The following is a 27943-nucleotide window of genomic DNA, read 5'->3' on the forward strand; positions in this document are numbered from 1 at the left end:
AGAGACAGAAGGAAGTGGGAGGGTTTATTCACCAGCCGGATTGCATTTTGCTGGGTGGTGTAGTAAGAGAAGAGGGACCAGATCCCATGTTGGAGGAGGGGAGAACAGAGCTATTTCTAGTCCTCTCCTCACTCAGGCCATCTCCTTCACTCCTGCCACAGCACTCTCCCTAAGCACATGCATGTGTTCATTCATTTCTTCATTTCACATGTTCTGCATACGTATGGTGTGCCAGGCACTGTGCTCAGCACTGAGGAAGCAACGATGATGAAGATCAAATGCAAATCTCATCCTTTTCTGCCCTGGTTAAAATCTCTCACAGGCTTTCTATTTATTTTGGAAGAAAGACTTCACTCCCTTGCCTGCCATTCAGGGCTCCTCATGTTCTGGCTCCTGACTCCATCCCCAGCCCCACTACCTGTCACTTCAGGCAACAAACATACTGAATTCTTTGCCTATCAATAAATATGTCAGGGAGGAACCTGCTTCTGAGACCCCTGCCTGTGCCCTCTTCTGCTCTCAAATCCTACACATCTTTTTTTTTCTTCTTAAAAATTTTTTTGTTTTTCATTTTATTTTATTTATTATTATTATTAGTTTTTAATCAAATCCTACACATCTTTAAGGGCTGGGTTGGAATATTACCAGCTTTTCCGAAACTCTTCCTGGGGAATTCCCTGGTGGTTCAGTGGTTAGGACTCCCGCCTTCTCACTGCGTGCGGAGGGCCCAGGTTCAATTCCTGGTTGGGAAGTTGCCGACACCGCCCCCCCCCAAAAAAAAGAAACTCTTCCTATCTAGCCTGAATTCCTTGAGGGCAGGGTTCCATGCCCTCTTCCTCCAGTGCCTCGCATAGAGCCTGGAATATTCCTTCACAGAAACTCCCTCATTCTCTATTCTCATAAACAGTGCTTCATGTCCACTATCTTTTTTTTTTTTTACTAGTTATAATTTTCTAACGTACTCTACACGTTATCTTTATTTTGCCTATTTTCTTGGGCAGGGGTTTTGTTTTGTTTTGTTTTTTGTTTTGTTCACTGCTGCACCCCAATACTTAGAACAGTGCTTAGAACATAGTAGGTGCTGAGTAGATAAGGGCTGAATAAATGAAATAAATAAAATGTGCAGTCAAAACCATGGGGTGTGTGAGCTACATGGAATGTCAAAAAGGGAAGCATATGAGCAAGAATTAGTCAGCCTGACCTCAGCATGTATATCCTAGGCTGGGAGAGAAGGTTTGGTCAACCCCGAGACACAACCCAGTGGTAAGCATCCATTGGCTCTGGTAACTGAATTGAATCTTTAACGCTCCACCCCGGAGAGGAAGAAGGGGCTCCCCAGGGATCAGCCTGCAAACAGCTGCATCCTTTCTGTATATTAACCAGAATGCCCGGCTGGTATTTGTCTTTCCATATTTCCACCTGTCAGGTCCAAGAACCTCAAGGTGGGGATGGGGAGCTGGAACCTTGTGGGGGGTGGGGGAGGTTGACAATCCCCCAAGGTTTGGCTCTTAAATTCAGCCATCCCTGAGGTGGGTACCACCCTGACAGTTTGGATCAATAGTGGACGCGCCCCATCTCCCCAATCCCCCCATGGCGTGCTATTTTATCTCGGAAATACGGTCCAGGGTTGAAGCCCTGGCCCCCTCCCCCAGTAATTTCCCGAAGAATATGGGGCGGGGCCGTGAATCAGCACTCGCTCGGACACAGGCAGCCTTCGTCCCCGCCAGGGGTCCCCAGCGGCCGCGGAATTAGACCCCCCCACCCCGAATCCTCCTCCATCTGCGCGCTATGACCACTGGGAGATGTAGTCTTGACCGCTCCTTTGTCCTTGATCTCCCCAACGTAGCACCCCAACAGAGGATGAACTACAACTCCCAGGGACCCAAGCGCCGGGGGCCTGGCAGGGTGGGAGTCTGCATGGCGAGGAGCGGGGGTCGTCTGGAAAAGCTAGGGCGCAGCAACCGGGGTGAAGGGAAAAACGGGGCTTGTTGAGGGGCAGCGGGGAAGAAGAGGACACCCAGAAGGCGGCGGCGAGCTGAGTTGGGGAGGGCAACCCGAGAAGCGGAGGGGCTGGGGCGGGGCCGGGGCGGGGTGCGCGGGGTGGTGGGCGGGGCCCCCTGCGTCACGCGGCGTGGGCGGGGCCGCAGGGGGTTGTCCGCCCGCGGCACGCACAGCAGCCGCAGCCACCTCGCGCCCGGTCCCGCGGTCGCAGCTCGAGCCGCAGCCTTTGCGCCGTCTCCTCAGCCGCTCTCTTCGTGGGTCGGTCCTTCCGGCACACGGGCTCCAGCCGCGCCCGCAGCCGCCCTCCGAGCCCTTCAGGCCGCCCCGGTCTCCTCGCCCGGCCCGACCCAGCCCGTGAAGATGGTGGACCGCGAGCAACTGGTGCAGAAAGCCCGGCTGGCGGAGCAGGCGGAGCGCTACGACGACATGGCCGCGGCCATGAAGAACGTGAGTTTCTCCTCCCCACCCCCCGCCGCCTCGCCCCAGCCCCTTTGCAGACGCGGGCTTTCGCGGGGTCGACTTGAGGACTAGTCGCCCATCGCTCCTGCAGGTTGGCCGCCCCAGAGGGGGCTGGGGAGGGTCCTGAGAGCGCTGAGGACCGGGTGTGACGCGGTCTCTCCCCGAGCGTTCCCCAGGGCCGGCGGCGCTGCCGCTTCGGCGCTCCCCACGCGCCCGCGCTGGGGCGGGGTCTTGCAGGGCTGGTCTCGGGAGCGGGGTCTCTGGCCGCTGCGCCTCCGGGTCTGCTGGGGACCTGAGCAGGGGCCGTGCGCATCCTTTGTGCCCCACTTCCCCTCCTCCCAGCCTGGCCGTGTGGGGGCGGGGGACCGCATGGATGCGGTTCCTCTTTTCTCCCTGATGTCTGGGCGGCGCCTTTCCCATTCACTCAGCAGGTCTCCCGGTTTTCTAATACTCCCCCCCTCCCCAAATCTTCCCACTGCCTCTCCAGACAGATCCTTTAGGACCTCCCCGGGAAAAACGTAGGCTGTCCTGAAAACCTGGGCTGCATGGTGCAAAATCGAAACCTCCTTGCTCACGTTTTTCTTAACAAAAGGCTCCTCTTTCTGCATGCCCCAAAGCAAGTCCTCTTGCTTTTAGGAAGGGGGAACGTTTGTCTCGCTAGCGTTTTCATTGATTGTTCTCAATATGTCATCTCCATGTTTTCCTACGGCTTTCGTATTGAAAAGTGTTGGTATTGTCTTTAAAACAAAGGTGAATTTAGCTGACTGGTTCAGTTTGTGACATATGCTTTCTTTTTTAAATATAGGCACACATCTGTCGAAATTCCTATAAGTTGAAAAAATATTCTCTGATCTGATATTGCAAACAAAGCGGTGGTGGGAGGCAGTATCAAGTCATTCCAGAAGATTCTGCATTTGTCGTATTGCAGAGAGCCTAGACTGGGTGGAGGCTGGGAGGAGTTATTTTAAAGGGGAAAAAGTCTTCTTTTTTTTTTTTTAATTTGTTTTGTTAGATGCATCTGAAGCTTTAAAAAAAAACTAGCGCATCCTCAATGCTGATGAAAAGAGAATACTGATCTCCAGTTGTCGCATTTTGCAGATTTCTGCTTGTATTGCACCATTTTGTCAGTAACACTATATTCATCTAATGGGTGGTCAACCAGTTTGATATTAGAGGATGGGGGAAGTATTGAGCATTATTAAATGAAACGTAAAATTATCTAATGATTTCGGTCTCCCACTATTTTCATATCTAACTTCCTGCCTTATGTAACAAAGGTTTTAAAACGCATCTCCAGTGTGCAGCGGATGGAGGAGTGTACCTTGCCTGTTAAAACCTTTTTAATGAAGCAGTATAGGTATTACAGATTAATTCTTGAATAACTTTACTGGTTCACAGAAGATGACAATGCTGATGCCTGTGTATTTAAGCCAGCTACATTAACAAAGAAGATTTTTATCTCATTAAGGAAGAGAATTGATTCTGAAATTTGGAGTACTGCTGTATTAATATTGCCACAGTTGCTGTCTTTAAAGCTCAAATGATGTAAGTTGCACTTTAGCAGATATCAATATCTTTAGTTCACATTACTTAGACTCTTCTAATTTTTCCATATTTCTAGTTTCACAGGAAAGCGAGTGACCTCGCTCCTATATCCATAGCAACCCAGTGATGTCACACACAATGACACAGAGGCTGCAATGCACCTAATGGGTTGGTAGGGAGTATGCAGATGGCATTTGTCCAAGGTAATGCAGAAATTAGCAGATAAGCCAGGTGGAATTGAGCATTTTATCTTCCACCGGATGAGAATTGGTTCACCAAATAAGAATTTCATTATCCTTAGACGTGCAAATCAGGGACGTCTAGCTATGCCTGTTCACCTTCCTATTTGTAGTTTTCTCAAAAGTTTATAAGATACAGTCGTGTTTTTAAACATTTGTCTCACTATTAAAATTGGGCAATGAAGGAATAAAGATAGAAGTTTTAAACAAGAATATGTTTATGCTCATAGTGCAGGGATGAGCTGTATGCATGGGTTTATTGCAAATTATTAACTCGGCAGGTTTTAATAAAAACCTTAAAAATTTATGACTTCCTACTGGGGCATTTTCAGTAAATGTTAGGGAATGAGAATCCATTACAGAACAGTTTAGCTTGGGATTTGGAAAAGTTGTCTTTTGCTTTGTTTATGTTTCTGCTCCTTAACTGAGTGTGGAGGAAAAAACAGTTTATAAAATATAGCAGACCTTTTCCAAATCTGTTTACCATGATTTTGAGGAATTAGGCTTACCTCTGATCTGCATTTTCCTCATCTGTAAAATGGGTCAACACCTGCTTGAAAAAGTTGTGAGGATTAAATAAAAAATATAGTAGGTGCTTAAGAAAAGGTAACTATTTATAAAACTTTGTTTCTTCCTTTGTTTATAAAAATCATCTCATCAGAGAATTTGGAAAATACAGGAAGATACAAAGAAAACACTCAGTCCTACCACTTGAGTTCTCTTCTAAGGCTGAAGTCATCCAGATGCTAGCGTGATTAAAGTTATTTGCATTGGATGAAGTTACCCTAGTAGTAAAGAGTTAGGACCTGTCATAGTTGTAGGTGGGTGACCAGGATAGAGATAAAATGGTGTATTCTGGGAAGGAGGAAAGAAGGAAGTTAGTTTAGTCTTTTAAGACACATGCGTAGGCTTGTATCTAAAAAGAGCAAACACCTAGATGTTTCCTACTTGTTAGACAATACTGACTTGTTCTTTGGATTTTAATAGCCTCTTGAGAAGTTAATATTCTAAGTAGGCTACTGGTACTTTCCTGGGGCGGGGGGCAGAAAATGTTCTGGGCTACTAACTTTGTTGAAGTTACTGGGTTAAGCAATTTAACTCGGGTGTGTTAGGGGGCATTAGTGGCAAAAGGCTATCTTAATTATATAAAAAAGTCTTCGTAGTGGAATCGATATACTTAAAAAGTTTTTACAATGTTAAATATTCTGTTTTTCCTACTAGCTCTTCCAGGAGGCTAGATCAATAGCCATTATCACTAATGGAGTAATGACACCTCTGTAGACTCTTCAGAGGTGGAGTTCTGCCAGCCATTATTATAATCAAAGTCATGTGGTTTCAGTTGTTCTCTGAATACAGATGACAGTTTGCTTTTTATGTTAACCTTCACAGTAACTGAAATGACTCTTAAGTGCCTTTTCTAATTATTTAAACAATTTCATATGTATCTTTTGGATTATATTAAGATAAAAGATGTTGCTGAATGTGCATCCTCATTACAGTTCTTTGGATTAACTGCAGACCCTGGGGAGGATTTCATCCCCTAGTACTTGGAGGAAGCCTTATTTATTTATTAAACCAAGCTCTAAATTATTAAAAAGTGGAGGAAATGATTTTGTTTTTATTGAGGTAAAAGTCACAACATAAACTAACCATTTTCATGTGTACAATTCAGTACATTCACAATGATGTGCAGCCATCACCTCTAGAAAAAATAGGAAAATGATATTTTTAAAAAATGATGATGGTCTGGCTATAGCTGGCTGGATTTCAGCACATTACTGATTCAGGAATGTGTCAATAATGCAGGGCTCACAGCCAGTGGTAATCAGTATCCCTTTCTCTTTGTTTTCTAACATCTGAACCTTTCAGCATAAATTGAAAAGGGGACTTATTTTGGCTAGATTTGTATTTCCACTTAAAAAGTTACAGAGCTTAAAATCTGTACGTTGCTCACACAAATTAATAAGAACAATTTACCTGAAATCGGAGCAAACTGTTAACTATTTGGAGATTATAGGAATTTTGCTGGTGTTCTTATTATCACTCATTTTCCACCCCAAGACTGACTTTGTTAGACACACTTGCCCTGCTGTGTGGCACCGGTTCCTGCAGTGCTGAGAGTGGTGAGCTATTCAAGCATGGGCTTCTTGTAAATAAGATGTTAAATACATTGTTTTGGTGTTTCTGAGGCTGCCAGGAACAACTTCTTGTCTCCAGTATCACCAGCCCTAACAGTTTTATCTGGCAGGGCATCTGATTCTTTCTGTATTCCTACCAGATTCCATGAGATGTGGAAAAAAAGAAGCAAAGACCACTTTATATGTTTAATAGTCAAAGGGGAAAAATCGCATATAAACCATTGTCTTTTGTCGTGTCTTCTAAGCTCTGTTTGTTAGAGCTTGACCAGATATTCGAGACTATAATTATAGGGAACCTGTATTTGTTGTCTTTCTAGGCTATAACGGCTATCAACATGAGCTGCCTTATGGCCTTTCCTCTCATAATCATTTTTCTGCTGTCTTCCCCAAATTCCATGTTAGGTATTACCTATCATTTGGTTTAGTACCAGACCATATTATCTTGCTTTATAGACTGGCACTTGAAATTTTGATTTTACTAATTGATGAATTTGAGTCATAAAAAAAAGTTACATGAAAAGTGATCAACAAAAATTCCCAAAAGAAAGCTTTAATTTTAAGATAAATGGTTAAATTTATTTGGTTCCATGATTTTGCAGAAACAATAAAAATTTGTAAATCTTGTAAGACTTTGCATGAGTCTTTTTTTCTTCCTTTTAAAAGAACTCGTGAAGTCCAAACCAAATTTTCATCAGCATATCACTTGTAAGAGTGTCCCACAGAGGTAGATTTTTCTTTATCTAAGTTGAATACTGTTAATGTGGTGCATAGCATTAGTTGCATTATGAATAAGTAGATAGAAATGAGAGTGTTTTTACATATATAGATTTTTAATATGACTTTTTTTTTTTTTTTTTTTTTGCAATACGCGGGCCTCTCACTGCTGTGGCCTCTCCCGCTGCGGAGCACAGGCTCCGGACGCGCAGGCTCAGCGGCCATGGCTCACGGGCCCAGCAGCTCCGCGGCATCTGGGATCTTCCCCGACCGGGGCACGAACCCGTGTCCCCTGCATCGGCAGGCGGACTCAACCACTGCGCCACCAGGGAAGCCCTAATATGACATTTTTTAAAAATTCCAAATAAACTCATTGGTCTTATCCTTTTAATCTTTGAAGCGATACCTTATTTTTGGAGAGGTGTAAAGCCAAACTTGGTGAGTAGGACCCAGGTGTAGTGTCAGCTTTTCCCTCTTAATAATTCTGTTGCTAGAACAGGGGTGCCAGAGCTGGGGATATGACAGTGACAACAGTGGGCAGCTGAACATGTGATGACAGTAGTGCGAGAGGAATCCCTCATCCACCCTCCCCCACCGCCGAGTATGAAGAGCAGCTGTGGTGGTGTGAGAAGCGAGAGAAGGCAAAGAGGTAACAAGAGGAAGGCTTTGAAAAATGAAGGTTTGTTTTGAAGAGAGAGATCATTTAAAACTTCTTTAGCTTTCTGAAAGAGTTATTAATATGGCACTTAAGCTACCATATTCAAATAACCAAGATGTAGGAAACAAAGTTGCTTGTGGTGCCGGTACTTTAAGGATGTAGAAAAAAGCTTAAAATATTTTTGACTGAATTGTTTCAATTCAGTACTATTCAGTTCAACACAGTGCTCCTTTTGTATGGGTCTAACATGAAATAGTGAATGAGTATGTCTTTGCAGCCCAGCATGGATAGTCGCCATGCAAACAATCCCATACTCCCGCCAGGACGTTCTTACATGAGGGCCTGCTTGGCGTGGCTAGACGCGGTGGATAGATGTTATTTTCAAATCATACTCCACTCTTCACATATGACTCACCTCTGGTCTTTCTAACTACATCTGTGTAGTAAAAATAGAGACTTAAAGTTTAGACACTAGATTTTTTTTCTAGTAGTTTGAAAATGACCCAATGCGTGAGGATAAGGAGAAATAACAAGATAGGGTAAGAACAGCATTCCGCAGACAAGGAAAGCTGGTGGGGACAAGTGAGTAGGGAAGAAAAATTTTAGAATATCTTGATTTTGAGATGCTCTGATCTAAGGGACTCTGGTTTTTGGAAGGCTGTCATCAGTGGGACAGACCACTGATGACAAGAATGTCTGGCCTTTAGGACACTAGAAAAATGACAAGTATCACCATAATAGTTCCCTATGCAGGGATATTTCCATCATGTCTTTCTACAGGGTTTTGTACCTTGCTTTTTCCCCTTGATATTTCAAGGATGTTTTCTTCTGTTATCAGTATTTTCAGTGGCTGAACAATCCTGTGGGTGTGTCATAATTTAATTTTTATTTAGCATTTAGGCCATTTCCAAATTTATAAATAATATTGCCATGAATATCTTTGTGGCTAAAGCTTTCAACACAGATTGTATATTAGGACAGAGACCCAAAAGTGGAATTTTTGAAAGAATTGCTCAGAATTTTTAAGGAACTTGAAACCATCACTAGTACTGGTATGTATCTCAAAAGTTTTGGAAGATGTAATTGTTTGGATAGATAGTACATACACATGGTTCAAAGTTCAAGGATACCCTACTGCCCTTTCTGCTCCAGAAAGAGAAAATGAGGTTAAACGGGAAAGTTTAACTGCAAGCTTATTTGTGGCAAGCCTCTCTTCTGCTTTCTTGTGGTTGGAATGAGTACCTTTTTAAAAAAATTAAAAAAAACAAAACCAAAAAAACTAATGTGGTAACTTTCAAGTATATGCAAAATAAAGATAATAGCATGATATAACCCCATATAACCAGTTTCACCATTTGTCAGCATGTTGGCCAATCTTCTGTCTATATACTTTACTACTGTTCTGGTCCCCTTGGTATTTACCATCTTGCAAGATGGTTTTTTATTGACCTAAAATTACGCCTTATTTCTCACAAATGTTCCAGTTACCAGCAAGATCTCTTTATATTCAGATTTGGCAACCTCTTGCTTAAAGCATTTAATCCAGGTGGCAGATAATTTTTTCCTTGATTTTAAGAGGAGTGTTTCTCTTCAGTTGACATCCAAGTGCTGCTTCCCATCAGCCTTTGCTCATGAGGAGGAGGAAAGGCTGGATGTGTCACGAGTTGGGAGAGGAAAGATGGTGCTGTGTCAGGTAGGTTTAGAGAAGGGTTTTATTGATACTGGACTGTTCGTTTTTACTGCCTTTTTTGGGAAAGGGACAACAAAGGCTGATATCTTTTGTCAGTTCTGGCTTTTATCACCAATCCGATAGAAGTGCTAAAATCCAGTTGATTTGTTGAGGGCGATGTGGATAAACAAGTTTCGCTTTTGTTCGGTTTTGTTGCTTGCCAGGCATTTAAAAAAAATCATTTTTGCCTTAAAGTCATCATGGTACTGGTTGTAGGTATGAGTAGGTAGGTAGGTAGGTAGGTAGATATGTACATACACTAGCTGTCTGGGACCAGACGCCTTGGATTTGAATTCCATGCTCAGAAGTATGGAGTTGACTAGTTTAATGATATCAGTAATTTAGGTGAGTGTACTTCCGTTTTATTTTTTTACCATTCGAAGGTCTTGCAGAAAAAGGCTAGATTTTTGGAACCGTTTATTGAGGAAGAGAAAACACCATGGTAAACTTCAAACAGCTGTAGTAATAAATTGAACTTTAAAATTGCATAAAATATATTTCTATTAACATTACTTATTTAGAACTCTGTCTAGCATATAGATTCTCAAAAACATTGAGTGAATTATAGCTAGTTCTTATTTTGGATTTATGGTACTCTTGCATTTTGATCATGTTTTTCTCTTCATAATCTGGCTGGCTGTATAAATACATATATATTTTTTAATGAAGGATGATTAAGGCTAGCTTTTTAGCAAGTGTTTACATCTGTTGTGAAAATCACATCAGTACTATAATTTACTAAGCTGTTATGGCATAGCATTACCCTGAAATGTTGATGAGTTAAACTACACATCTGGACCACAGTGGAAAACCTAGTGTACTTTTGGGTATGACGTTTTTCACATCTGTTCTATAGACTTCTGCACTGACTATAATATTTTTGGGAAGATAAGATTTTAAGTTACACACTGTCAGATTAAAATATTGCAATATAGTTGGACATTTACTGTCACTTGGGAAGCATCTTTCTATACTTTTCCCATTTAATTTGATAACAGTTTTATAAAGTGATGGTCCCATTTTACAGGTGGAAATGTTTAAGTAATTTGCTTATTAAGGCTTGAGTTAAAAGTATTTTTTTCCCCTAAATCTCGGCCTCTTTTATTTTTCATTTTATTTTATTTTATTTTTTTTCCGGCCTCTTATTTATTTTTTTATTTTTTTGCGGTATGTGGGCCTCTCACTGTTGTGGCCTCTCCTGTTGCGGAGCACAGGCTCCGGACGCGCAGGCTCAGCGGCCATGGCTCACGGGCCCAGCCGCTCCGCGGCATGTGGGATCCTCCCGGACCGGGGCACAAACCCATGTCCCCTGCGTTGGCAGGCGGACTCTCAACCACTGCGCCACCAGGGAAGCCCTTTTCGGCCTCTTTTAAAAAGTTTTTTAGTTTTCAAAAAGGAGTCATAGGTGAAGTGTATACATGGATACTGGTAATCTTTTAGCTATTGTCTCAATGATCTGTTTTCATTAATTTTAGTCAATGTTCCATTGTTTGTAGAAGCTTTGAAATTCCTTCAAACTGCTGTATATTTAATATTTTTCCATTTGGTTGTCCTTGAGAGGGTTGTTATATAATCCAGGTTTTTAATACAGAACAGACTTCTTTAGGACAGCCCTAAGATGAAATACTCAATATGAGTGTCATCTTTCTTTTAGAAAATATTTGGTCCCATGATTGTGGTGTGTTTTAAATACGATTTAACAGAGGAGAACTTGCAGTTTTTAGCATAAAGAGGTAAGTACCATGGTTTTGCCATTGGAGTCTTACAGGGATTGCCAAGAAGTGAAAGGATGCCACTCAAACTGAATGGAAGAGTATACCTCACTTGAAAGAAATGGGAGGGAGCTGCGACTTTCTTGTACATCAAAGATAATATGGTCTTGTGTGGAATTCACAAACTGGAATGTGGAAACATGTTTTGAGGGGATTTAAGTGAAGATCAAAGGAAAAAAAGAATGTTAGCTTGAATATTTTGTAGATGTTCTAGGCAGTGGAAGAAGTGAATGGTACTGATCCAGAGTTCACACAGGGAAGGTAGAGTTGTGAAGGGATTATTGAACGTCTGTGGGAACATTCCACACACAGAAAGTGAAGGTCAGCCCAGTGCTGTGGTATCAGGACACTGAAGTCACCCTGAGCATCAGGGGAGATTTCCTAGAGAAATGATAGCAGAGCAGTGAGGGGTGGATGTTGAGGGGAGGGGAGAGGCTGGAGGAAGGAGTGTCCAGGCAGAGGGAATAGCATTGTTTAGTTGCAGAATGTACAGGGAGCAGAATCTGTTGCATGATTGATCCAGTCACTATTGGTTGCACTGAGAGAATGTTAGGAAATGAGTCCAGAGAGGTCAGTAGGGGCAGGGCCAGTTCATGAAGGGCCTTGTGGAGTTTGGGTTTTTTTCTTAGGCTTTGGAGAGTCATTGAGGGATTTCAGGCAGAAGAGGATCATTATCCGATTTTTGGTTTGGAGGGAACCTTGGCCGCATGTGGAAGTCGAACAGGAGGACAGTGTGGCAGAGGGACAAGACTGACTAGTATTGCACGGTCTGCTCTGAAGGTATGAGGACCAGGACATGGACAGTGACGGCAGATTTGAGAGAGAGAATTTGATGGCTGGAGATAGGAGGAGGAAGGAGATATGATGGAGAAGATCAAGTCAGTTGCCGTCATGCTGTGTTTGAGGAAACATTTAAGTGGCAGTAAATGGAAGCATCATGGCTACAAGTTAATTCATGAAAAGCTCTTAAAATGGCCTGGCACAGGTTAAGCACTCAGTGTTACTTATTATTCATTAAGTAAATAAATACTTATTTAGGAACCACTAATGGCCAGGGTCTAGTCTCAGACCTGGAGGATAGAATATCCCCTGCCCTCACAGAACTAACATTCTAGTGGGAGTCTCCTACCAGGCATAATAAGGTCACCTAGGCAAAATTGAGAGTTGAAGTCAAAATGAACCCTGGGGAATCCCACTTCAGTAGTAACTGGAATGAGGAAGAAAAGACTAAGTAGATGGTGATAGAAAACCAAGAAAGAAAGCTAACAAAGTGGACAAGAGTGTCAAGAAAGGGGGATTAGTCCGCAGTGTTAGATCCCTTACGAATTAAGATTAAGACATAAGAGAACATGGGATATGTAAGGTAGGAAGACAGTTGATGACGGTGGTAATGGGGTGAGGAGTGAATGAAAGGTGAAGAAATGGTAACAAGTATAGGCTAATTTTCAGAAACTTGATTTTGAAGGAAACGTGATTAAAAGGCATCGTTTATTTTAAACCTCAGCTTGGACTACATGTTAATGGGAAAGTACAGGAAAGAGAGTGACTGATGGGAATATCTTGAGAGGGAAGAAGCATCTTGTTTGCATACAGGGAGGAGGCGGCAGTGGCAGTGGTAGGGGCAGTTGTTTGTCAAGTAAAGGCCTTTGGCCACTTCCCTTTGAAGAGGCAGTAGTGAGCAAGGGTTGCCAGGCAGTGAGTGCTAAGGGCCCGGCTGAGGTTAAAAAAGCCTTAATTTGTAGTGACTACAATCTAGTTTTTTTTTGGTCTCTCCCTCTCCCCTACCCCGCTCCATATTTTGGGTATAAGAGTAGAAAGCAGGCTGGGTGGTTCTATTGATTGAGCATTTGTGTGTTTTAGAGATGGTATAGCAGAAGGACAAGGCACAGGAATGTTGATATTAATGCAAAAATAATTGAATTTGATGGATCTTGATGAACCTTACAAGGAGAAAATAAAACCTAATGGAAAGAGGCTGAGAAAAATGGAGAGGGCTCAAGAGCAAGTCTAGTAGGTGGAAGTGAGGACTGGTAACATTGAAGGATAGGTAGGAGTTTGGTTTTATTATTTTTTACTTGTTTTGGCTGTGCCGCACAGCTTGCAGGATCTCAGTTCCCCAACCAGGGATTGAACCCAGGCCACGGCAGTGAAAGCTCCAAGTCCTCACCACTAGACCACCAGGGAACCCTTCCCTTCTTAAAAAATTTTTTGTTTTGCTTGTTTCTTTTTGCTTTATTTATTTTTAAAATTTATTTATTTATCTTCGCCGCACCTCTTAGTTCCCTGACCAGTGAAATCGCCGAGTCCTAACCAGTGGACTGCCCAGGGACTCGCAGGAGTTTGATTTTAAAAGTGAATGGTTGGGGGTGGGGCGGGGGGGATAAATTAGGAGTTTGGGATTAACGTATGCACACTACATAAAATAATCAACAAGGACCTACTCAATACCCTGTAATAACCTGTATGGGAAGAGACTGCAGAGAATGGATACATGTGTATGTCTGAGTCACTTTGCTGTACGCCTGGAACTAACACAGCATTGTAAATCAACTATACTCCAATATAAAATAAAAATTAAAAAATGAATGGTTGTGAGTGAGGTTAAAGGTGTGGTTTGGGGATAAGTTGTCAGAATCAATGAGATAACTGAACTGTTGTTTAGAATTAATTTGAGGGAGTAGCCTTGGATAAGGAGGTAGGGCCAGAGGTCTGGATACAGGTAAACAATCCCAAAGAAAGTGAACATGGGGCTTCCCTGGTGGCGCAGTGGTTGAGAGTCCGCCTGCCGATGCAGGGGACACGGGTTTGTGCCCCGGTCCGGGAGGATCCCACATGCCGCGGAGCGGCTGGGCCCGTGAGCCATGGCCGCTGGGCCTGCGCGTCCGGAGCCTGTGCTCCACAGCGGGAGAGGCCACAGAAGTGAGAGGCCCGCGTACCGCAAAAAAAAAAAAAAAGAAGAAGAAAGAAAGTGAACATGACATTGATTCCAGGAGAAATTTTAGAAGCAGAGAAAAGGCATGAAAGAGAAGATGATTGTGAGGGAATCAGTATGGGCTTATATAAGAACCTGCATAACTAATTTTGATTTAACTAATTTTTATTTTTATTCTATTTTTTAAAGATATTTATTTATTTGGTTGCACCGGGTCTTAGTTGCGGCAGGTGGGCTCCTTAGTTGAGGCTCCAGTTAACAAATTTTTAGAATAGGGTTATTTGACTGCTAGCCAAGGGAGTGCTAGAGCAGAGTATATCTATTTCCTGATTTGTGAGGTTAAATGGTGAGCTGCAGAGCTTTGGCATTTGTCCCGGTTGTTGAAAAGTGAGATCAGACTGGAGCAATGGGTGGAATCTCGGCTAATGAAGTGGCCTTGTTTTTGCTTCAGGTCCTGTACCTTGACCCTAAAATTCAACTGTTCGTTACATTTGGTGCAGGTGGCACTTAACAATAGCCATCTTAATATTCGTTAAGTTTTTGTTTGTATCAAACTACCTAAAGCAAATATTTCTTGTTTATCACAGTTCTTTATACTGGCCAGGTAGTTTGGGTCTAGACTTGCTCCTGTGGGGCCAGAAGAACTACGAAGAGGCCAAGCCCTCTCATCTCCAGGTTAACCCAGGCTTCTTTGCCTGGGGAAGGTTCCCAGCAGCGAGCCCTGATTTACAAACACTTTTCAGGCCTTTGCTTACCTCATACTTGCTAATGTTCTACTAGCCAAAGCAAGTCTCATGATCAAGTTCAGATTATAGAGTTGGAGAAATATAGTTCTTGATGGAAGTTCTTGATGGAAGGAGCTGCAAAATCATTTAAAAGGAAGGAGATATACACAGGGTTGGAGGGAGTTATTAGGGCCATTTATGCAAACAGTCTGGGCTGGATACAGCCTATGTAGATTCATGTCACTTAAACATTCGGAAGTGACAGTTGAGGTACTGTGGTTGATTCACTGATGAGTGAAGTGTGCTACACCTTCCCTTAAGGACTTTAGTCCTTTTAGGGAAAAAAAAGGTATACAGTTAAACTACAAGGCATTAGATATAAGCAGTAAAATAACTGCAAGGTGAAAGTTACACACAGAGTAAGCAGTAGTTAGTTCTGCCTGAGGAATTTTCAGGCTTCAGGAAGTAAGTGTAGTATTTGAATTAGGGCTTAAAAGATGACATATAGAGAATTTTTCTTCATAGTTCTGGAAGTGCGTTTTAGGTGGTTGGAAAAGCATGATAGCAGAGGATTGTGTAATATGAGGAAGAGTGCGAGGCCTGGGTCTGGGTGTTGATGACTTGCAGCAGAGTTTTTCTACCTTGGCTCTATTGACATTTGGACCAGATTATTCTTTGCTCTTGTATGTGGCTGACCTGTGCGTTGTAGGATGTTCACCAGCATGCCTGGCCTCTGCCCGGTAGATAATATCTAAATAGAGCTGCTTTTAAAATGCAGTGTACCATAGGTTATACAGCGTTTTCAAATACACCAGCTTATTTACCTTCTTCCCCCTGCCCCCCCCCCAAAAAAAGCAGATCTATGGTAAAACTAGCAGTTATAAATGTTAGTTCATTTGTGCTGAATTCAGAAAATAGCCCGGCTAAAGTGTGAAGTGTTGTATTCTAAATAGCAGACTGAAGAGTACTGATAAAAGAGTGCTGGCAAATTTGGGGGGAAAGAGTCAGGATGATGAGGGGAGTTGTATCTAGATCATAGAAACAGTTAAGTAGAGAAGACCTAAGGGTATGAGGACTATCTGTTTGAAGAAGTGATTCTGGCCCCAAGAAATAAATTTCTTAAGGCTAGCGACTGGCAGTTTTAGGGGAGATAAACTTAGCTTTATATTGAAGTCAAGTACTTCTGATGTTACTCTCTAAAGGTGGATTTAGGCAGAATTCTCACAGGTGTCCAAGTAGAGGGTTGGAAGACCACCCATCAGGGTCTGTAAGAGGGAGGGGAGCACTGCTTTGGTTCGTGTTTGTGTGTGGATTGTCTGTAATTTGAGAAGTTGTTGTTTTAGTATATTTCTCTCCTGCCTTTTTTCCCCATAGTGGCAGAATTGAATTGCTTCATAATGAAGAATACCCATGGTAGGGAATGTAAAATTCTCCCTTTTCAAGTTTGCTTAACTATATCTGAGCAATAGAGATAACGCTCTCGTTCTCATTTTTAGCGAGGCTATTGAGAAATATTAACCTATGTCAAACTACATAGTTCATTTGAAAGCACAAGAGGAGGATTAAATAAGAGGTAGAGGTTCATGCTCTATTATAGTGGGTTTTCTATGTAAGAGCCCACATGTTATGAAGCATGAAGTATTTGGAATTCTGAACTTGTCAAACAAATAAGGTAATTAACTATTGACATGTGTGAAAGTGCTGTAGAGACTATGGCATAGTGCAGCAGTTTTATTTTTATAGCTTTTTTGAGATATAGTTCACATACCATACAATTCACCCATTTGAAATGTACAGTTCACTGGTTTTTAGTGTGTTCAGAGTTTTGTAACCATCACTAGTATCTAAATAGAGAACATTGTCACCTCCCCAGAAGAAACCCTGTACCCATTAGCAAGCAGTCACTGCCCTCTGCCTTGCCTCCCCTCCCCCCACCCCCACACACAAAAAGAGCTCTGAGCAACCACTAATCTATTTTCTGTTTTTATAGATTTGCCTGCTTGGGACATTTCATGTAACTGGAATCATAATATGTGGTCATTGGTGATAGGCTTCTTTCACTAGCCTAATATTTTCATTGTCATCTATGTGGTACCATGTATCAGAACTTCATTCCTTTTTATGCCTGAATAATATTCCATTGTATGGATAATGCTACATTTAATTTATCTTTTCATCTGTTGACATTTGGATTGTTTCCACTTTTTGGCTGTTTTAACTAATGCTGCTGGGAACATTTGTATGCAAGTTTTTGTGTGGATCTCATGTTTTCATTACTTTTGTATATACCTAGGAGTGGAATTGCTGAGTCACGTGGTAACTCAACATTTTGAGGAACATTGTTCTGCAGTTCTTAACCTAGAGAAATAGACCTGTGTGGATCCCATGCAATACTGAATCTTTGAGGGTTAGGGCTGCTAGGGAGAGTGTTTTACAAAAAGCTCCTCCTTGGTTAAGAACCAGTCATATAGTGGAAAACATATGGGATTTTGAGCCATGAGATTTACATTCCATTCTTTGGCTCTGAGCTTTAATTTTCTAAATTCTAAAATGGAAACAACAATACTGAATCATAAAGGGTTATCTGGAGGGTCAAGGAGGAATTATAATTTTAGTGAAGAACTCATTTTTTTTTTTTTGTGGTACGTGGGCCTCTCACTGTTGTGGCCTCTCTCCGGAGCACAGGCTCCGGATGCGCAGGCTCAGTGGCCATGGCTCACGGGCCTAGCCGCTCCGCGGCATGTGGGATCTTCCCGGACTGGGGCACGAACCCATGTCCCCTGCATCGGCAGGCGGACTGTCAACCACTGCGCCACCAGGGAAGCCCAAGAACTCATTTTTGATACTACAAAAGTTATTTAGAAAAATACGGAATAGATGAATACTTCTTAACATTATAGAAGTATCTTTTAAACAAAGAGTTGGTATTTAAGAATGAAACACTGGACGTATTTCATTAAATTCAAAGTGAAACAAAGATGCACATTATAAGCATTATTAATATTGTCCTTGTCCTTGCAGTAGATGTGATACAGTATAAGAAATCTAACCACGGGAAAGGACAAGTGATATTTGGAAACCATAAAATTAGGTAGGGAGTAAACTGGAAAAATGTTAGAATTAGTTCAATGAAACAGGGCTGAAATCTATAGTATGTATTTCATATATCAGCCCTAATCTGTGTAAAGATATAATGAAAGATTTTTATGCAACTAAGTTTTGTTTTGTTTTTTAAGGTATTCTTGGTAGAAGTGAGGTGGCGAGCACAAAGCAGCAGATGTGGGTTTGAGTTATTTACATCAGTAAACTTGTTTACATAAAATTGCTGGCTTTGAGCTTTTTTTTTTTGAAAACTTGGTTTTCAAAATTGACTTTAAACTTTAATCGTGGATGTGATTAACTGGGTAAATTACGGAGAGGGTTTGAATAGGTACTACTGGTAACAGGTCAAAATTCAACCTCCTCAACCTTGACTGCCTCCCAGCCACTCTGTTTTCAGACCCTTCTAGAAATACAGTGAGAGCATACAAATCCCTTTTTAATGGCTACCTAGAACTCTGTTGTATGGATGTTTCATAATCTAGCCAGACTTCCATCGAGGACCATTTAGGTGGTTCCAGACTTTGGCTGCTACAAATGATGGCAGTGAATCAGTTTCTAGAAGTGGAATGGCAGAGTCAGAAGTTTTCTTAGTATTTGTAATTTTGATAGCTGTTCCCAATTGCCCTCCATAAAGTTTGTACCAATTTACGGTTTCCAACAATGGATGAGAGTACCTGTTTATCCACAGTATCAGCCTTCACAGTGAGTCATCAAAGTTTAAGTTTTGCCAGTCTGATTGGAGAAAAATTAGCATTTATAAAATGAATGAATTTGAGTACTCATATTTTCCCTTTTTTTTTCCAGTTGTCCATTCCTTTTGCTCACTTTTCTATTACTGATTGGTCTTAAATGCCTTTTAGGAAGGTGTTTTTTGTTTTTGTTTTTGTTTTTTTGGCTGTGCCGCTGTGAGGCTTGTGGGATCTTAGTTCCCCAACCAGGGATCAAACCTGGACTCTTGGCAGTGAAAGCACGGAGTTCTGACCAGTGGACCACCAGGGAATTCCCTGCAATAGCATGTCTTAAAGTACATCTTTTTTTATTGGAGTTTAGTTAATTTACAATGTTGTGTTAGTTTCAGGTGTACAGCAAAGTGATTCAATTATACATATATATTTTTTTCAGATTCTTTTCCATTATAGGTTATTACAAGATATTGAGTATAGTTCCCTGTGCTATACAGTACGTCCTTGTAGAAAAGTACATATCTTAATTAAAAAGTACTTCATTGCTAAAAATTGCTAGCCGTCAGTCTGACAACACAGGGTTGCCACAAACCTTCAGTTTGTAAAAAAAACTGCAGTATCTGTGAAGCTCAGTAAAACAAGGTACAGCCTTTATTAGAGAAACTAGCCCTTTCTCTGACATGTTGCAAGGTTTACATCATCAGAGACTCAGGGTGGGAGAAAGAGCACAGGATTTGAAACCAGAGGACCCGAGTTTGTGTCCCTGCCCTGCTGTGTGTTAGCAGCATGGTTTTTGGGGAAAAGTCTGTTGATTTCTCTGCATCACACTTGTAAAGTATAATGTCCACCTTGTTAGGGTAGTTGTGAAAAGAACATAGGATTTGGTGGCTGTCAGAAAAGCCCAGGTTCTCAGGAAGCTCTCCTCTCATCCATGAGACCTTGAGCTTGGCCCTGAATATGCCATGGAAGTTTCATTTTTCTTCTAGGATGTTCCTCTTCCTGGAATGTTTCCCTTCAGCACAGTTTTTATCCAGGGTCATTGCTGCTGGCTTTTATTTATTTATTTTAAATTGGTAAATTTTTGTGTAGCCTTTTTCTTTTTCTAAAATTTATTTATTTATTTTTGGCTGCATTGGGTCTTCGTTGCTGCACGCGGGCTTTCTCTAGTTGTGGCGAGCGGGGGCTATCCTTTGTTGCAATGCGCGGGCTTCTCATTGCCGTAGCTTCTCTTGTTGCAGAGCACGGGCTCTAGGCGCACAGGCTCCGTAGTTGTGGCACATGGGCTTAATTGCTCTGTGGCATGTGGGATCTTCCCGGACCAGGGCTCGAACCCATGTCCCCTGCATTGGCAGGTGGATTCTTAACCACTGCACCACCAGGGAAGCCCCTTTGCCAGCTTCTAAAAGCCCAGGTGATGAGCTTTCCAGGCAGAGTTTGAATATGTGTTGAAGGTCCCCAAGACTTACCCCCATGTTCAGTGACCTGCTAGGACTCAGCGTATAGCTGTGCTCTTGGCTGTGATTTATTACAGTGAAAGGATGCAAAGCTAAATCAGCAGAGGGAAAAGGTGCTTGGGGCGAAGATCAGAGTAACCAGGTGCAAGTTTTCCAGAGTCTTCTCTCAGGGAACTCACACAGATTGCCTGTGTGAAATGTCTGCTGGGAATCTCATTAGAGACTCAGTACCCAAGGGTTTTTTTTGTTTTGCTTTGTTTTTTTTGATGTTTAAAATGTTTATTGGTATTTTTTAATAGATCTTTATTGGAGTATAATTGCTTCACACTACTATGTTAGTTTCTGTTGTATAACAAAGTGAGTCAGCCATATGCATACATGTATCCCCATACCCCTTCCCTCTTGAGCCTCCCTCCCACCCTCCCTATCCCACCCCCCCATCTCACCCCCATCCATTGAGGGATACTCACAAAGGCACTTTCTGCCTAGCACATACTAAATTCAAGACTCCTAGAAGGAAAACAGGTGTTTAGCATAAACCACATTGTTTGGACAAACATTTTAGGGACAGTGAGCCATTCTTAATCGGGGATGGTGGGAACCCTTCCAAAATCTTAGTTCTCAGATGCTAGCTGAGGGTCAACTTTGCGAGCAGACCTTTCTAAAGATAGCAGTCTCAAGGCTGTTGTGTTAACTCTTTTTTGCACAGACTGTACTTCAAGTTTAAGGCATTTTGCCCGCATGTGCAAGACATGACTTCAGATTATTTTCAAAAATTTTAATTTGAGATTTAGCAGGTCATCTCTAGAATACATGACTAATTTTACGCAAGCAGAACAGTGTCACATTTACTTGCAGTGGGTTATTCTGCTGCCTGCACAGTATATAGATAACTGTCCATTACATGGACACTGATACTCATTTTGCACCTTGTCATGTTCTTTTTGGTGTAGGGTGTTCATATATAGCAGTCACTGCATTTACCCGTTTTATGGCCTCTTGGCCCTTTCAGGTGATAGCACTCCTAGGACCAAAAATGCTTCATGGGGCCAAATGTTACACCTGGTGTCTGCTAACTCATTTTTTTAATAGACTATTTTTTAGAGCAATTTTAGGTTCACGGAGGAAAGCACTGAGGTCCCATGTGCCCCCTGCCCCTCCCCACTGTCAGCATCCCAGCGTAGTACGCTTGTTACCATCAATGGACCTACACTGACTCACCATTAGTATTCAAGTCCGTAGTTTACATTGGGGTTTAGTCTTGGTATTGTACATTCTGTGCATTTTTACAAGTGTGTAATGACATGTATCCACCATTAGAGTATTGTACAGAATAGTTTCACTGCCCTAAGGATCCTTTTTTCTGCCTGTTCATCCCTCCTATCTTATTTTTTGGATGTGAACAGAATGTGAATTTGTTCTTTGTGGAGATTTTCAGCTTTCCTTAAGTCAAGGCGTCTTACTCACCATCATAAGTTATTGTACAAGATTCTGCTTGATAGAAATATAATTTGAGTAAAGTAAGCTTAATTCAAGTTTAATTTAAGGAGTTTAAACATTTGAAGTTGCACTCATTACAATTTAAGGTTCTCCATAGTTAAGTTGAAGACTTGTGAGTGACTTGGTGCTCCAAGACCACAGGGTCAGAAAGTCATCTAAATAGCTTTCCAGGAATCTCAAGGGTTGCTCCTCTTAGGTAGAGAAGATTTCTGTCCTCATCAGCTCTTAGGGGACGACAGTTGATAACTAATTAATATCTGATGCCTTAGCAGCTGGGATTTGGGGAGTTTTATTTCTTAAACTGTTGGTGAGAATAACAGATTTTTCTAACTTTTTGCTAACAGCTCTCTCTAACTCACTGAAAGAAATTTGAACTTGAGCTAGTATCATAGGAGTTGAGAAGAGAAATCTTAATTTTATTTTTAACCAGAACATAAAACTGGAGAATGTGCGGGCCTCCCTGGTGGCGCAGTGGTTGAGAGTCCGCCTGCCGATGCAGGGGATACAGGTTCGTGCCCCGGTCCGGGAGGATTCCACATGCCGCGGAGCGGCTGGGCCCGTGGGCCATGGCCGCTGAGCCTGCGTGTCCGGAGCCTGTGCTCCGCAACGGGAGAGGCCACAGCGGTGAGAGGCCCGCGTACCACAAAAAAAAAACAAAAAAACAAAAAAAAAAAACTGGAGAATGTGCAAACTGTCCACATTTTCCAGTAGCCATGACAGTAAAATTTGGGGACCACATATACAAGTATTGCATTCTTAGAAACAGTTCAGTGACTGTTTTGAAAGACATTAATTACCTTGCTTCCCAAATGATACATATCTCACATCTTCCTACACTGAATAGGCATTCTATCTTGGTTAAACCTTTTTTGAACACTATGTGGATACTTTTTTTGACCTTTTAAAAAAATTATCTTGACTTTTGAAACTAGTATGGTTGGGTTCTCTATTTTAATGTAAAAATCACAGATTATCTCTCATACAAGTCATTTTGATATTAAGGATTTAAAAAAATATTCTGATTTAAGGTTTTTAGAGAAATCATAGTTCCTTTGAGCAGACTTTTTTTTTTTTAAGAGTTAAAGATTTTCCCCTCTAACATAGTTTTTCAGTGGCAGAGAACATCTGGGTATGTCCCAAATGTGGTTGAGTTACTGTATCTAAAGGTGATGTTGGCATTTCGTAATCTCCATGTTCCAGTTTGTCTGAGGCAACTGGACAAATTTTACATAAGCGTAAATGGCTACCTTTGGGCTCTTTAGCCCAACTTTTGCAGCAGGAGGAGACCTAACGGTATAGAGTACTGGTGAGGTAATTTGAGCTTTAAATAGTTGCTGGCTCTTGAAATAAGGATAGGATGATTTAGGGGAAAGGCCAGAACCCGATCTCAGTGGCCGTAGGCACCGCAGCTTCTTGCATTGGAGACAGTTATCAGGTTACTCTAGAGGCGGCTAGTCTTCAGTATCTGCACATTCAGTGAACATGGGCTGGTGTCCTATGGTATGTGGGCCTCAGGCCTACAGAGGGCTCTCAGCCTGTTTGAAAGCCAGTCTGGGGAGTTATTCCAGGCTATATGATATTAAAGTTTGTGGAAAGGAAGTGATGTAAGGGAGCTAAGGACTAGAGAAGAGCATGAAATGGAGAAGAGATACTTGATACAGTATCTGTTATACATTAGTAGCATTGAGCAGAAGATAAACGAGATGATGTGAGAAATACAGAGGCCTCCTATGGCTAGACTTAAAGTGAAGGGACATTATTCAAGGTGTTCTCAAAAGTAATTGCTCAAGGGAATTTCCTGGCGGTCCAGTGGTTAGGACTCCGGGCTTTCACTGCCGAGGGTGTGGGTTCAGCCCCTGGTCAGGGAACTAAGATCCTGCAGGCACATGACTTGGCCAAATAAAAAAAGTAAATGCTCACATCTCTACAGCACTTTACTGTTGGGAGCACTTTATTATTCATCTGATACACCCTTATAATCTTATGAAAGAGGTAGAAATCTGTGTGCAAACTGAGGCCCAGATAGATGAAATGGCTTGTCCCCAAGGTCACTTAGTAAATGGTGGGACTGGAAAGCCCCAGTCTTCTGGGTTATTTGCATATACGTCAGAAATGGACAGGAGTGACAGTGGCTGAGGGCTGGGAATAGTTTCTCCGAAGTCCAGAATATATGGAAAATTGGATGTGAGATGATAAGCCTCCTATTCGGGGGAAGCAGTGTTTCCACGGTGGGGGGGGGCGCACTCAGAGAGTAAAAAGCACCTCTGCTGGTTTCCTTCTGCTCTGAAGTCCAGTAGAACCAAAGCCCTGTTCCCCCACTCTGCATCTGCTTCCCCTAGGCCACCTCTGGCAGAGCTACTGTTGCTGTCTCGTGTTAGAGTGGAGAATCAGTAATGCATAGTAAAAGGTTAGCATAAGAAAAACCACTCAAAAACTTAGGAATTTGAGAGTGTGTTATTTGCTGGATGTTGTGAGAATTAGCAAGCAAAGCATATGAACTAATAAGTATGGTTTACATTCTGATTTGATTGTATCTGAGAGGAACTATTTTAATTACACAATCAGTTTCCTTAAGTATAATCCTCTCCCACCCCGACCTCTTCCTTGATAAAAGAGGAATACATACCAAATATAAATGATCCATACACAGGTAAGTCTCTTGGAATCCCAGCCCTTCCTCCCCCAGGTACTTTAGCTTATCTTTTTGGATTATATCCCAGTACCTTTCACATCTCTGAGTAATCTAATGTTACATGGAGGCTGTGGTTGATCTACACAGGGAACAGAGAGTAGCCAGTTTAACTGGGGGTGGGAGGAGTAGAGCTGGGCAAGATCGCATAGAAGCCATGAGTATAACTTGGTTCTTGACAGTTGTCTAAGGGTTTTCCAGGCAGGAGCACTGGTAGTTGTTCTAGGCAGAGGCAGAAGAACAAAGGGCAGAAGTATGAAGGTTTTTGCAATTAACATGTTACCACTGGAGCGCAGGTACATGAGAGAATGAGGCGAGGAAAGCCTCTAGTCTGTTGTAAGTCATAGGAAAGAGCTCATGATCTGGGGTTTCTGATAATGCTGTTGACTTAGTATGTACCAGTTTAGATATGATAGTTAACCAGACAAATAAAAATGGGACCTCAGAATAGGAAAAAAAAGTAAGAGCTCAATCACTCCTTCTTGTAAAATTTTCTGTTTTATATGGTTGTCAGACACTTAGAGGTGTATGGCTCTGACATCACAGAAATCAGGTACTATAAATTAGTTTTAGTCACTTGATTTAAATTTCTTTATTACATGCAGTTGTTTGGTAGTCGTAAAAATACACAACATTGGTGTGCCGTTGCTTTAGTGTCCTCAAGGCTCTTAGTGTTTGGGACGATGAAGACCTTCTGGCACAAGTGAAAGAAGCATTAATTCCTGTTGGCCACCTCAGCTCAGGAGTGCTTTGCTCACCTCTCCATTTTATTGCTGTTGTATTCAGACACTACAAACACGTGTTCCCCAAGTTGCTAATATGTCAGTGATCAGAGTCAATCCCGTGCCCCCAATTTTGACTTCCTTTCTGGCGTTTGTAATTTTTATTATTTTAACATAAGAAAAGCTTCTTTGTTTCTCAAAAGTCAACTTGAAGTTAACTGACTATCACCCGGTAGGCAAGATACTCTCACCCAAAATGGATGGGACTGACGTTTGGTAGACACGGCAAGGTTAGGAAGAAGCTGTCATTCTTTTTTCTTAAAAAAACTGATGAGATATATAAGCCATCTACACTTAACATCCTTAGGATCAGTATGTATGTAATGTTGCATGAGAGACTTGTTGACCTTTTGTAATTTAGATCAAATTTCAACTTTACATCTAAGAGTTAGACTTGATAGTTCTTTCCTGGAACAGCTGTGTGATAATAAGCCTATGTGTCCTTCTCTAGGGAGAAAGCCGGGGTTCAGGCACCACTGAGCCAGTTGCAGTTTTTTCCCTTCTTTGTTGCTCCTTCCCGTTCCATCCCTCTTCCATATACCCACACAGCCTAACTTCTGCTTGTTGATTACTTTAATCAGCTGGTAGATCTCTTTGTGTTTTAGCGGCATAAAGATATAATTAACCCAACTGACATCATCTGTACCATAACAGCTCTTTATTCTTTCCTCCTTAATAGGTGACAGAGCTGAATGAGCCACTGTCCAATGAAGAAAGAAACCTTCTCTCTGTGGCCTACAAGAATGTAGTTGGGGCACGCCGTTCTTCCTGGAGGGTCATTAGTAGCATTGAGCAGAAGACGTCTGCAGATGGTAATGAGAAGAAGATAGAGATGGTCCGTGCTTACCGTGAAAAAATAGAGAAGGAGTTGGAGGCCGTATGTCAGGATGTGCTGAGCCTGCTGGATAACTACCTGATCAAGAATTGCAGTGAGACCCAGTATGAGAGCAAAGTGTTTTACCTGAAGATGAAAGGGGACTATTACCGCTACCTGGCCGAAGTCGCCACTGGAGAGAAGAGGGCGACCGTCGTGGAGTCATCTGAGAAGGCCTACAGCGAAGCCCATGAGATCAGCAAGGAGCACATGCAGCCCACTCACCCCATTAGATTAGGCCTGGCCCTTAACTATTCCGTTTTCTACTATGAGATCCAGAATGCCCCAGAGCAAGCCTGCCACTTGGCCAAGACCGCTTTTGATGACGCCATTGCCGAGCTCGACACTCTCAACGAGGACTCCTACAAGGACTCCACGCTCATCATGCAGCTCCTCCGCGACAACCTCACGCTCTGGACAAGCGATCAGCAAGACGACGACGGCGGAGAAGGCAACAATTAAGGCCCCCAGGTGGACTGGCAGCACACGCTGATGCTACTACTGCAGTCTTCATTTTTTTCCCATGAGTCGGGGGTCGGGTGGGGGAGGGAAAGGGAGCGATGACCTTCCTAGGGAGAAACCCACGACCTGTCCTGTCTTTGATCGCCTCTTTGACATTTTTGCCAAAATACCACTAGTGGAAAGTCAGGCTAGCTGTGCTGGTATTGGAATAGCAGCCTCACACTGGCATGTGGACTGTTCTGTAGATGAATGCAAGTGGAGCTGTCCTTAATTTAACTTATTGCTAGAAAATAGGGTTTTAAGATGAAAAGGAAGCTTAAATGGAATAGCCCTCATTCAATAAGTTCTGTGGTTCCAGTAAGGATTTTTATGTACATACGCTCTTGTCTTTTAAGTTCTGGGTACTTGCTAGCTCATCTGTTTTAGCTGTGCATTTTGTTCTTCAGGGTGTACTCTGCCAGACATGGAATAGTTAAAATCCCAAGCTGATAGACTTAGAACATAAGGTATATTTATCCTTGTGGTTTAGGCCTTGCCAGTTTTCAGAGGTTTCTGATTAGTTGACAGTATTAACACTAAATTGCAGTTTACAGTATTTCTACATTACAGCCATATGTGACATCAAGCCACTGATTGTGTGCTTTTCTTATTTTGGCTTTTATATCCTTATTCAGCCTCATCCAGGTTGGTTTTGCTGTTATCTGTCTCCTAGGCCAAAAGGCTTGCCTGAGGAGAATCAAAGCTACTTTAGGTTTTGTTTAATAGGTGCTTGGCAGATGGCTGTGGGATTTTTGTCCTTCTTTCTTCTTAACTTAAATCCACCACAAAAATGAGTAATCACTCTAGTAGAAACGTTAAACACCACACAAATAGAGAAAATTCAGGTCTGTATGTCATTTGTTGTGCTGATGTTTCCAGAGAAATCCTGATTTTCTTCAGCTGCCGTAGCTCCTTCCTCAGGGACTGCATTGCTGTCACACTCCTCACCTGAGTCTTCCCTACTGTACCTTGTGCCCAGGGCATGCACTCGGGTGGGTTGAAAAGCTGCTGGGTTGTAGAAGTTGGCGGTCGTTTTGAGAAAGTTTGTGGTGCAGTGTGTGAAAATTCAGGTGCTAGGAGCTTACTGGTAGAAAAATCCTGAAGGAAGAGTTCTATTCATAAACATTCTGTCCAATTTCAGGAGCCTCGTGTGTCAGTTTTTCCTCCCTGAAAACACTCCTTCCCCAAATAATCGTTGTAGGAAAATAAACTAAAATCATTATCAGATAATAAATACTTAACTCCTATTTGACCAAAACTTTTTCTATGTATTTTTTTTTCTTTTTAATGAAAGCATGGAAGTTGGAAATTCATTTGTGCCATCTGTACACGTTTTAGAATTGAAGGACACCACGATGCAATTTCCACAAGTTTGTTTCAGTTAGCCTTAGGTCCTTGGTTCTCATTTTGGATAAGTCTTAACACACGACCTGTTGCATGGGCATT

The 27943-nt window shown here is 42.2% G+C and overlaps 1 protein-coding gene across 2 annotated transcripts; it reads left to right on the forward strand.

Annotated features, from left to right (window-relative positions):
- The first annotated feature begins 1998 nt into the window (after nucleotides 1-1998).
- Nucleotides 1999-27845, forward strand: YWHAG (tyrosine 3-monooxygenase/tryptophan 5-monooxygenase activation protein gamma). 2 transcript variants are annotated; one of them, XM_082600379.1, is made up of 3 exons: nucleotides 1999-2448; nucleotides 9349-9447; nucleotides 25802-27845. In XM_082600379.1, the coding sequence occupies exons 1-3, from the start codon at nucleotides 2362-2364 to the stop codon at nucleotides 26456-26458; spliced, it is 843 nt and encodes a 280-aa protein (XP_082456505.1). In that variant the 5' UTR covers nucleotides 1999-2361; the 3' UTR covers nucleotides 26459-27845. The 2 variants fall into 2 exon arrangements, with proteins under 2 accessions (XP_082456505.1, XP_082456504.1); XM_082600378.1 differs by lacking the exon at nucleotides 9349-9447 and having other exon boundaries at nucleotides 2155-2448.
- The last annotated feature ends 98 nt before the right edge of the window (nucleotides 27846-27943 follow it).

Source organism: Mesoplodon mirus (genome assembly GCF_964341445.2).
Source record: "Mesoplodon mirus genome assembly, chromosome: 15".
NCBI classification, from domain to species: domain Eukaryota; kingdom Metazoa; phylum Chordata; class Mammalia; order Artiodactyla; family Ziphiidae; genus Mesoplodon; species Mesoplodon mirus.

Bases quoted from the DNA above. Each gene is read 5' to 3' on its own strand.
- YWHAG (XM_082600379.1), top strand. From the start codon at position 2,362: ATGGTGGACCGCGAGCAACTGGTGCAGAAAGCCCGGCTGGCGGAGCAG. The intron at 2,449-9,348 runs GTGAGTTTCTCC...GTTTCTCTTCAG, and splicing joins TGGCCGCGGCCATGAAGAAC to TTGACATCCAAGTGCTGCTT. The intron at 9,448-25,801 runs GTAGGTTTAGAG...CCTCCTTAATAG, and splicing joins GAAAGATGGTGCTGTGTCAG to GTGACAGAGCTGAATGAGCC.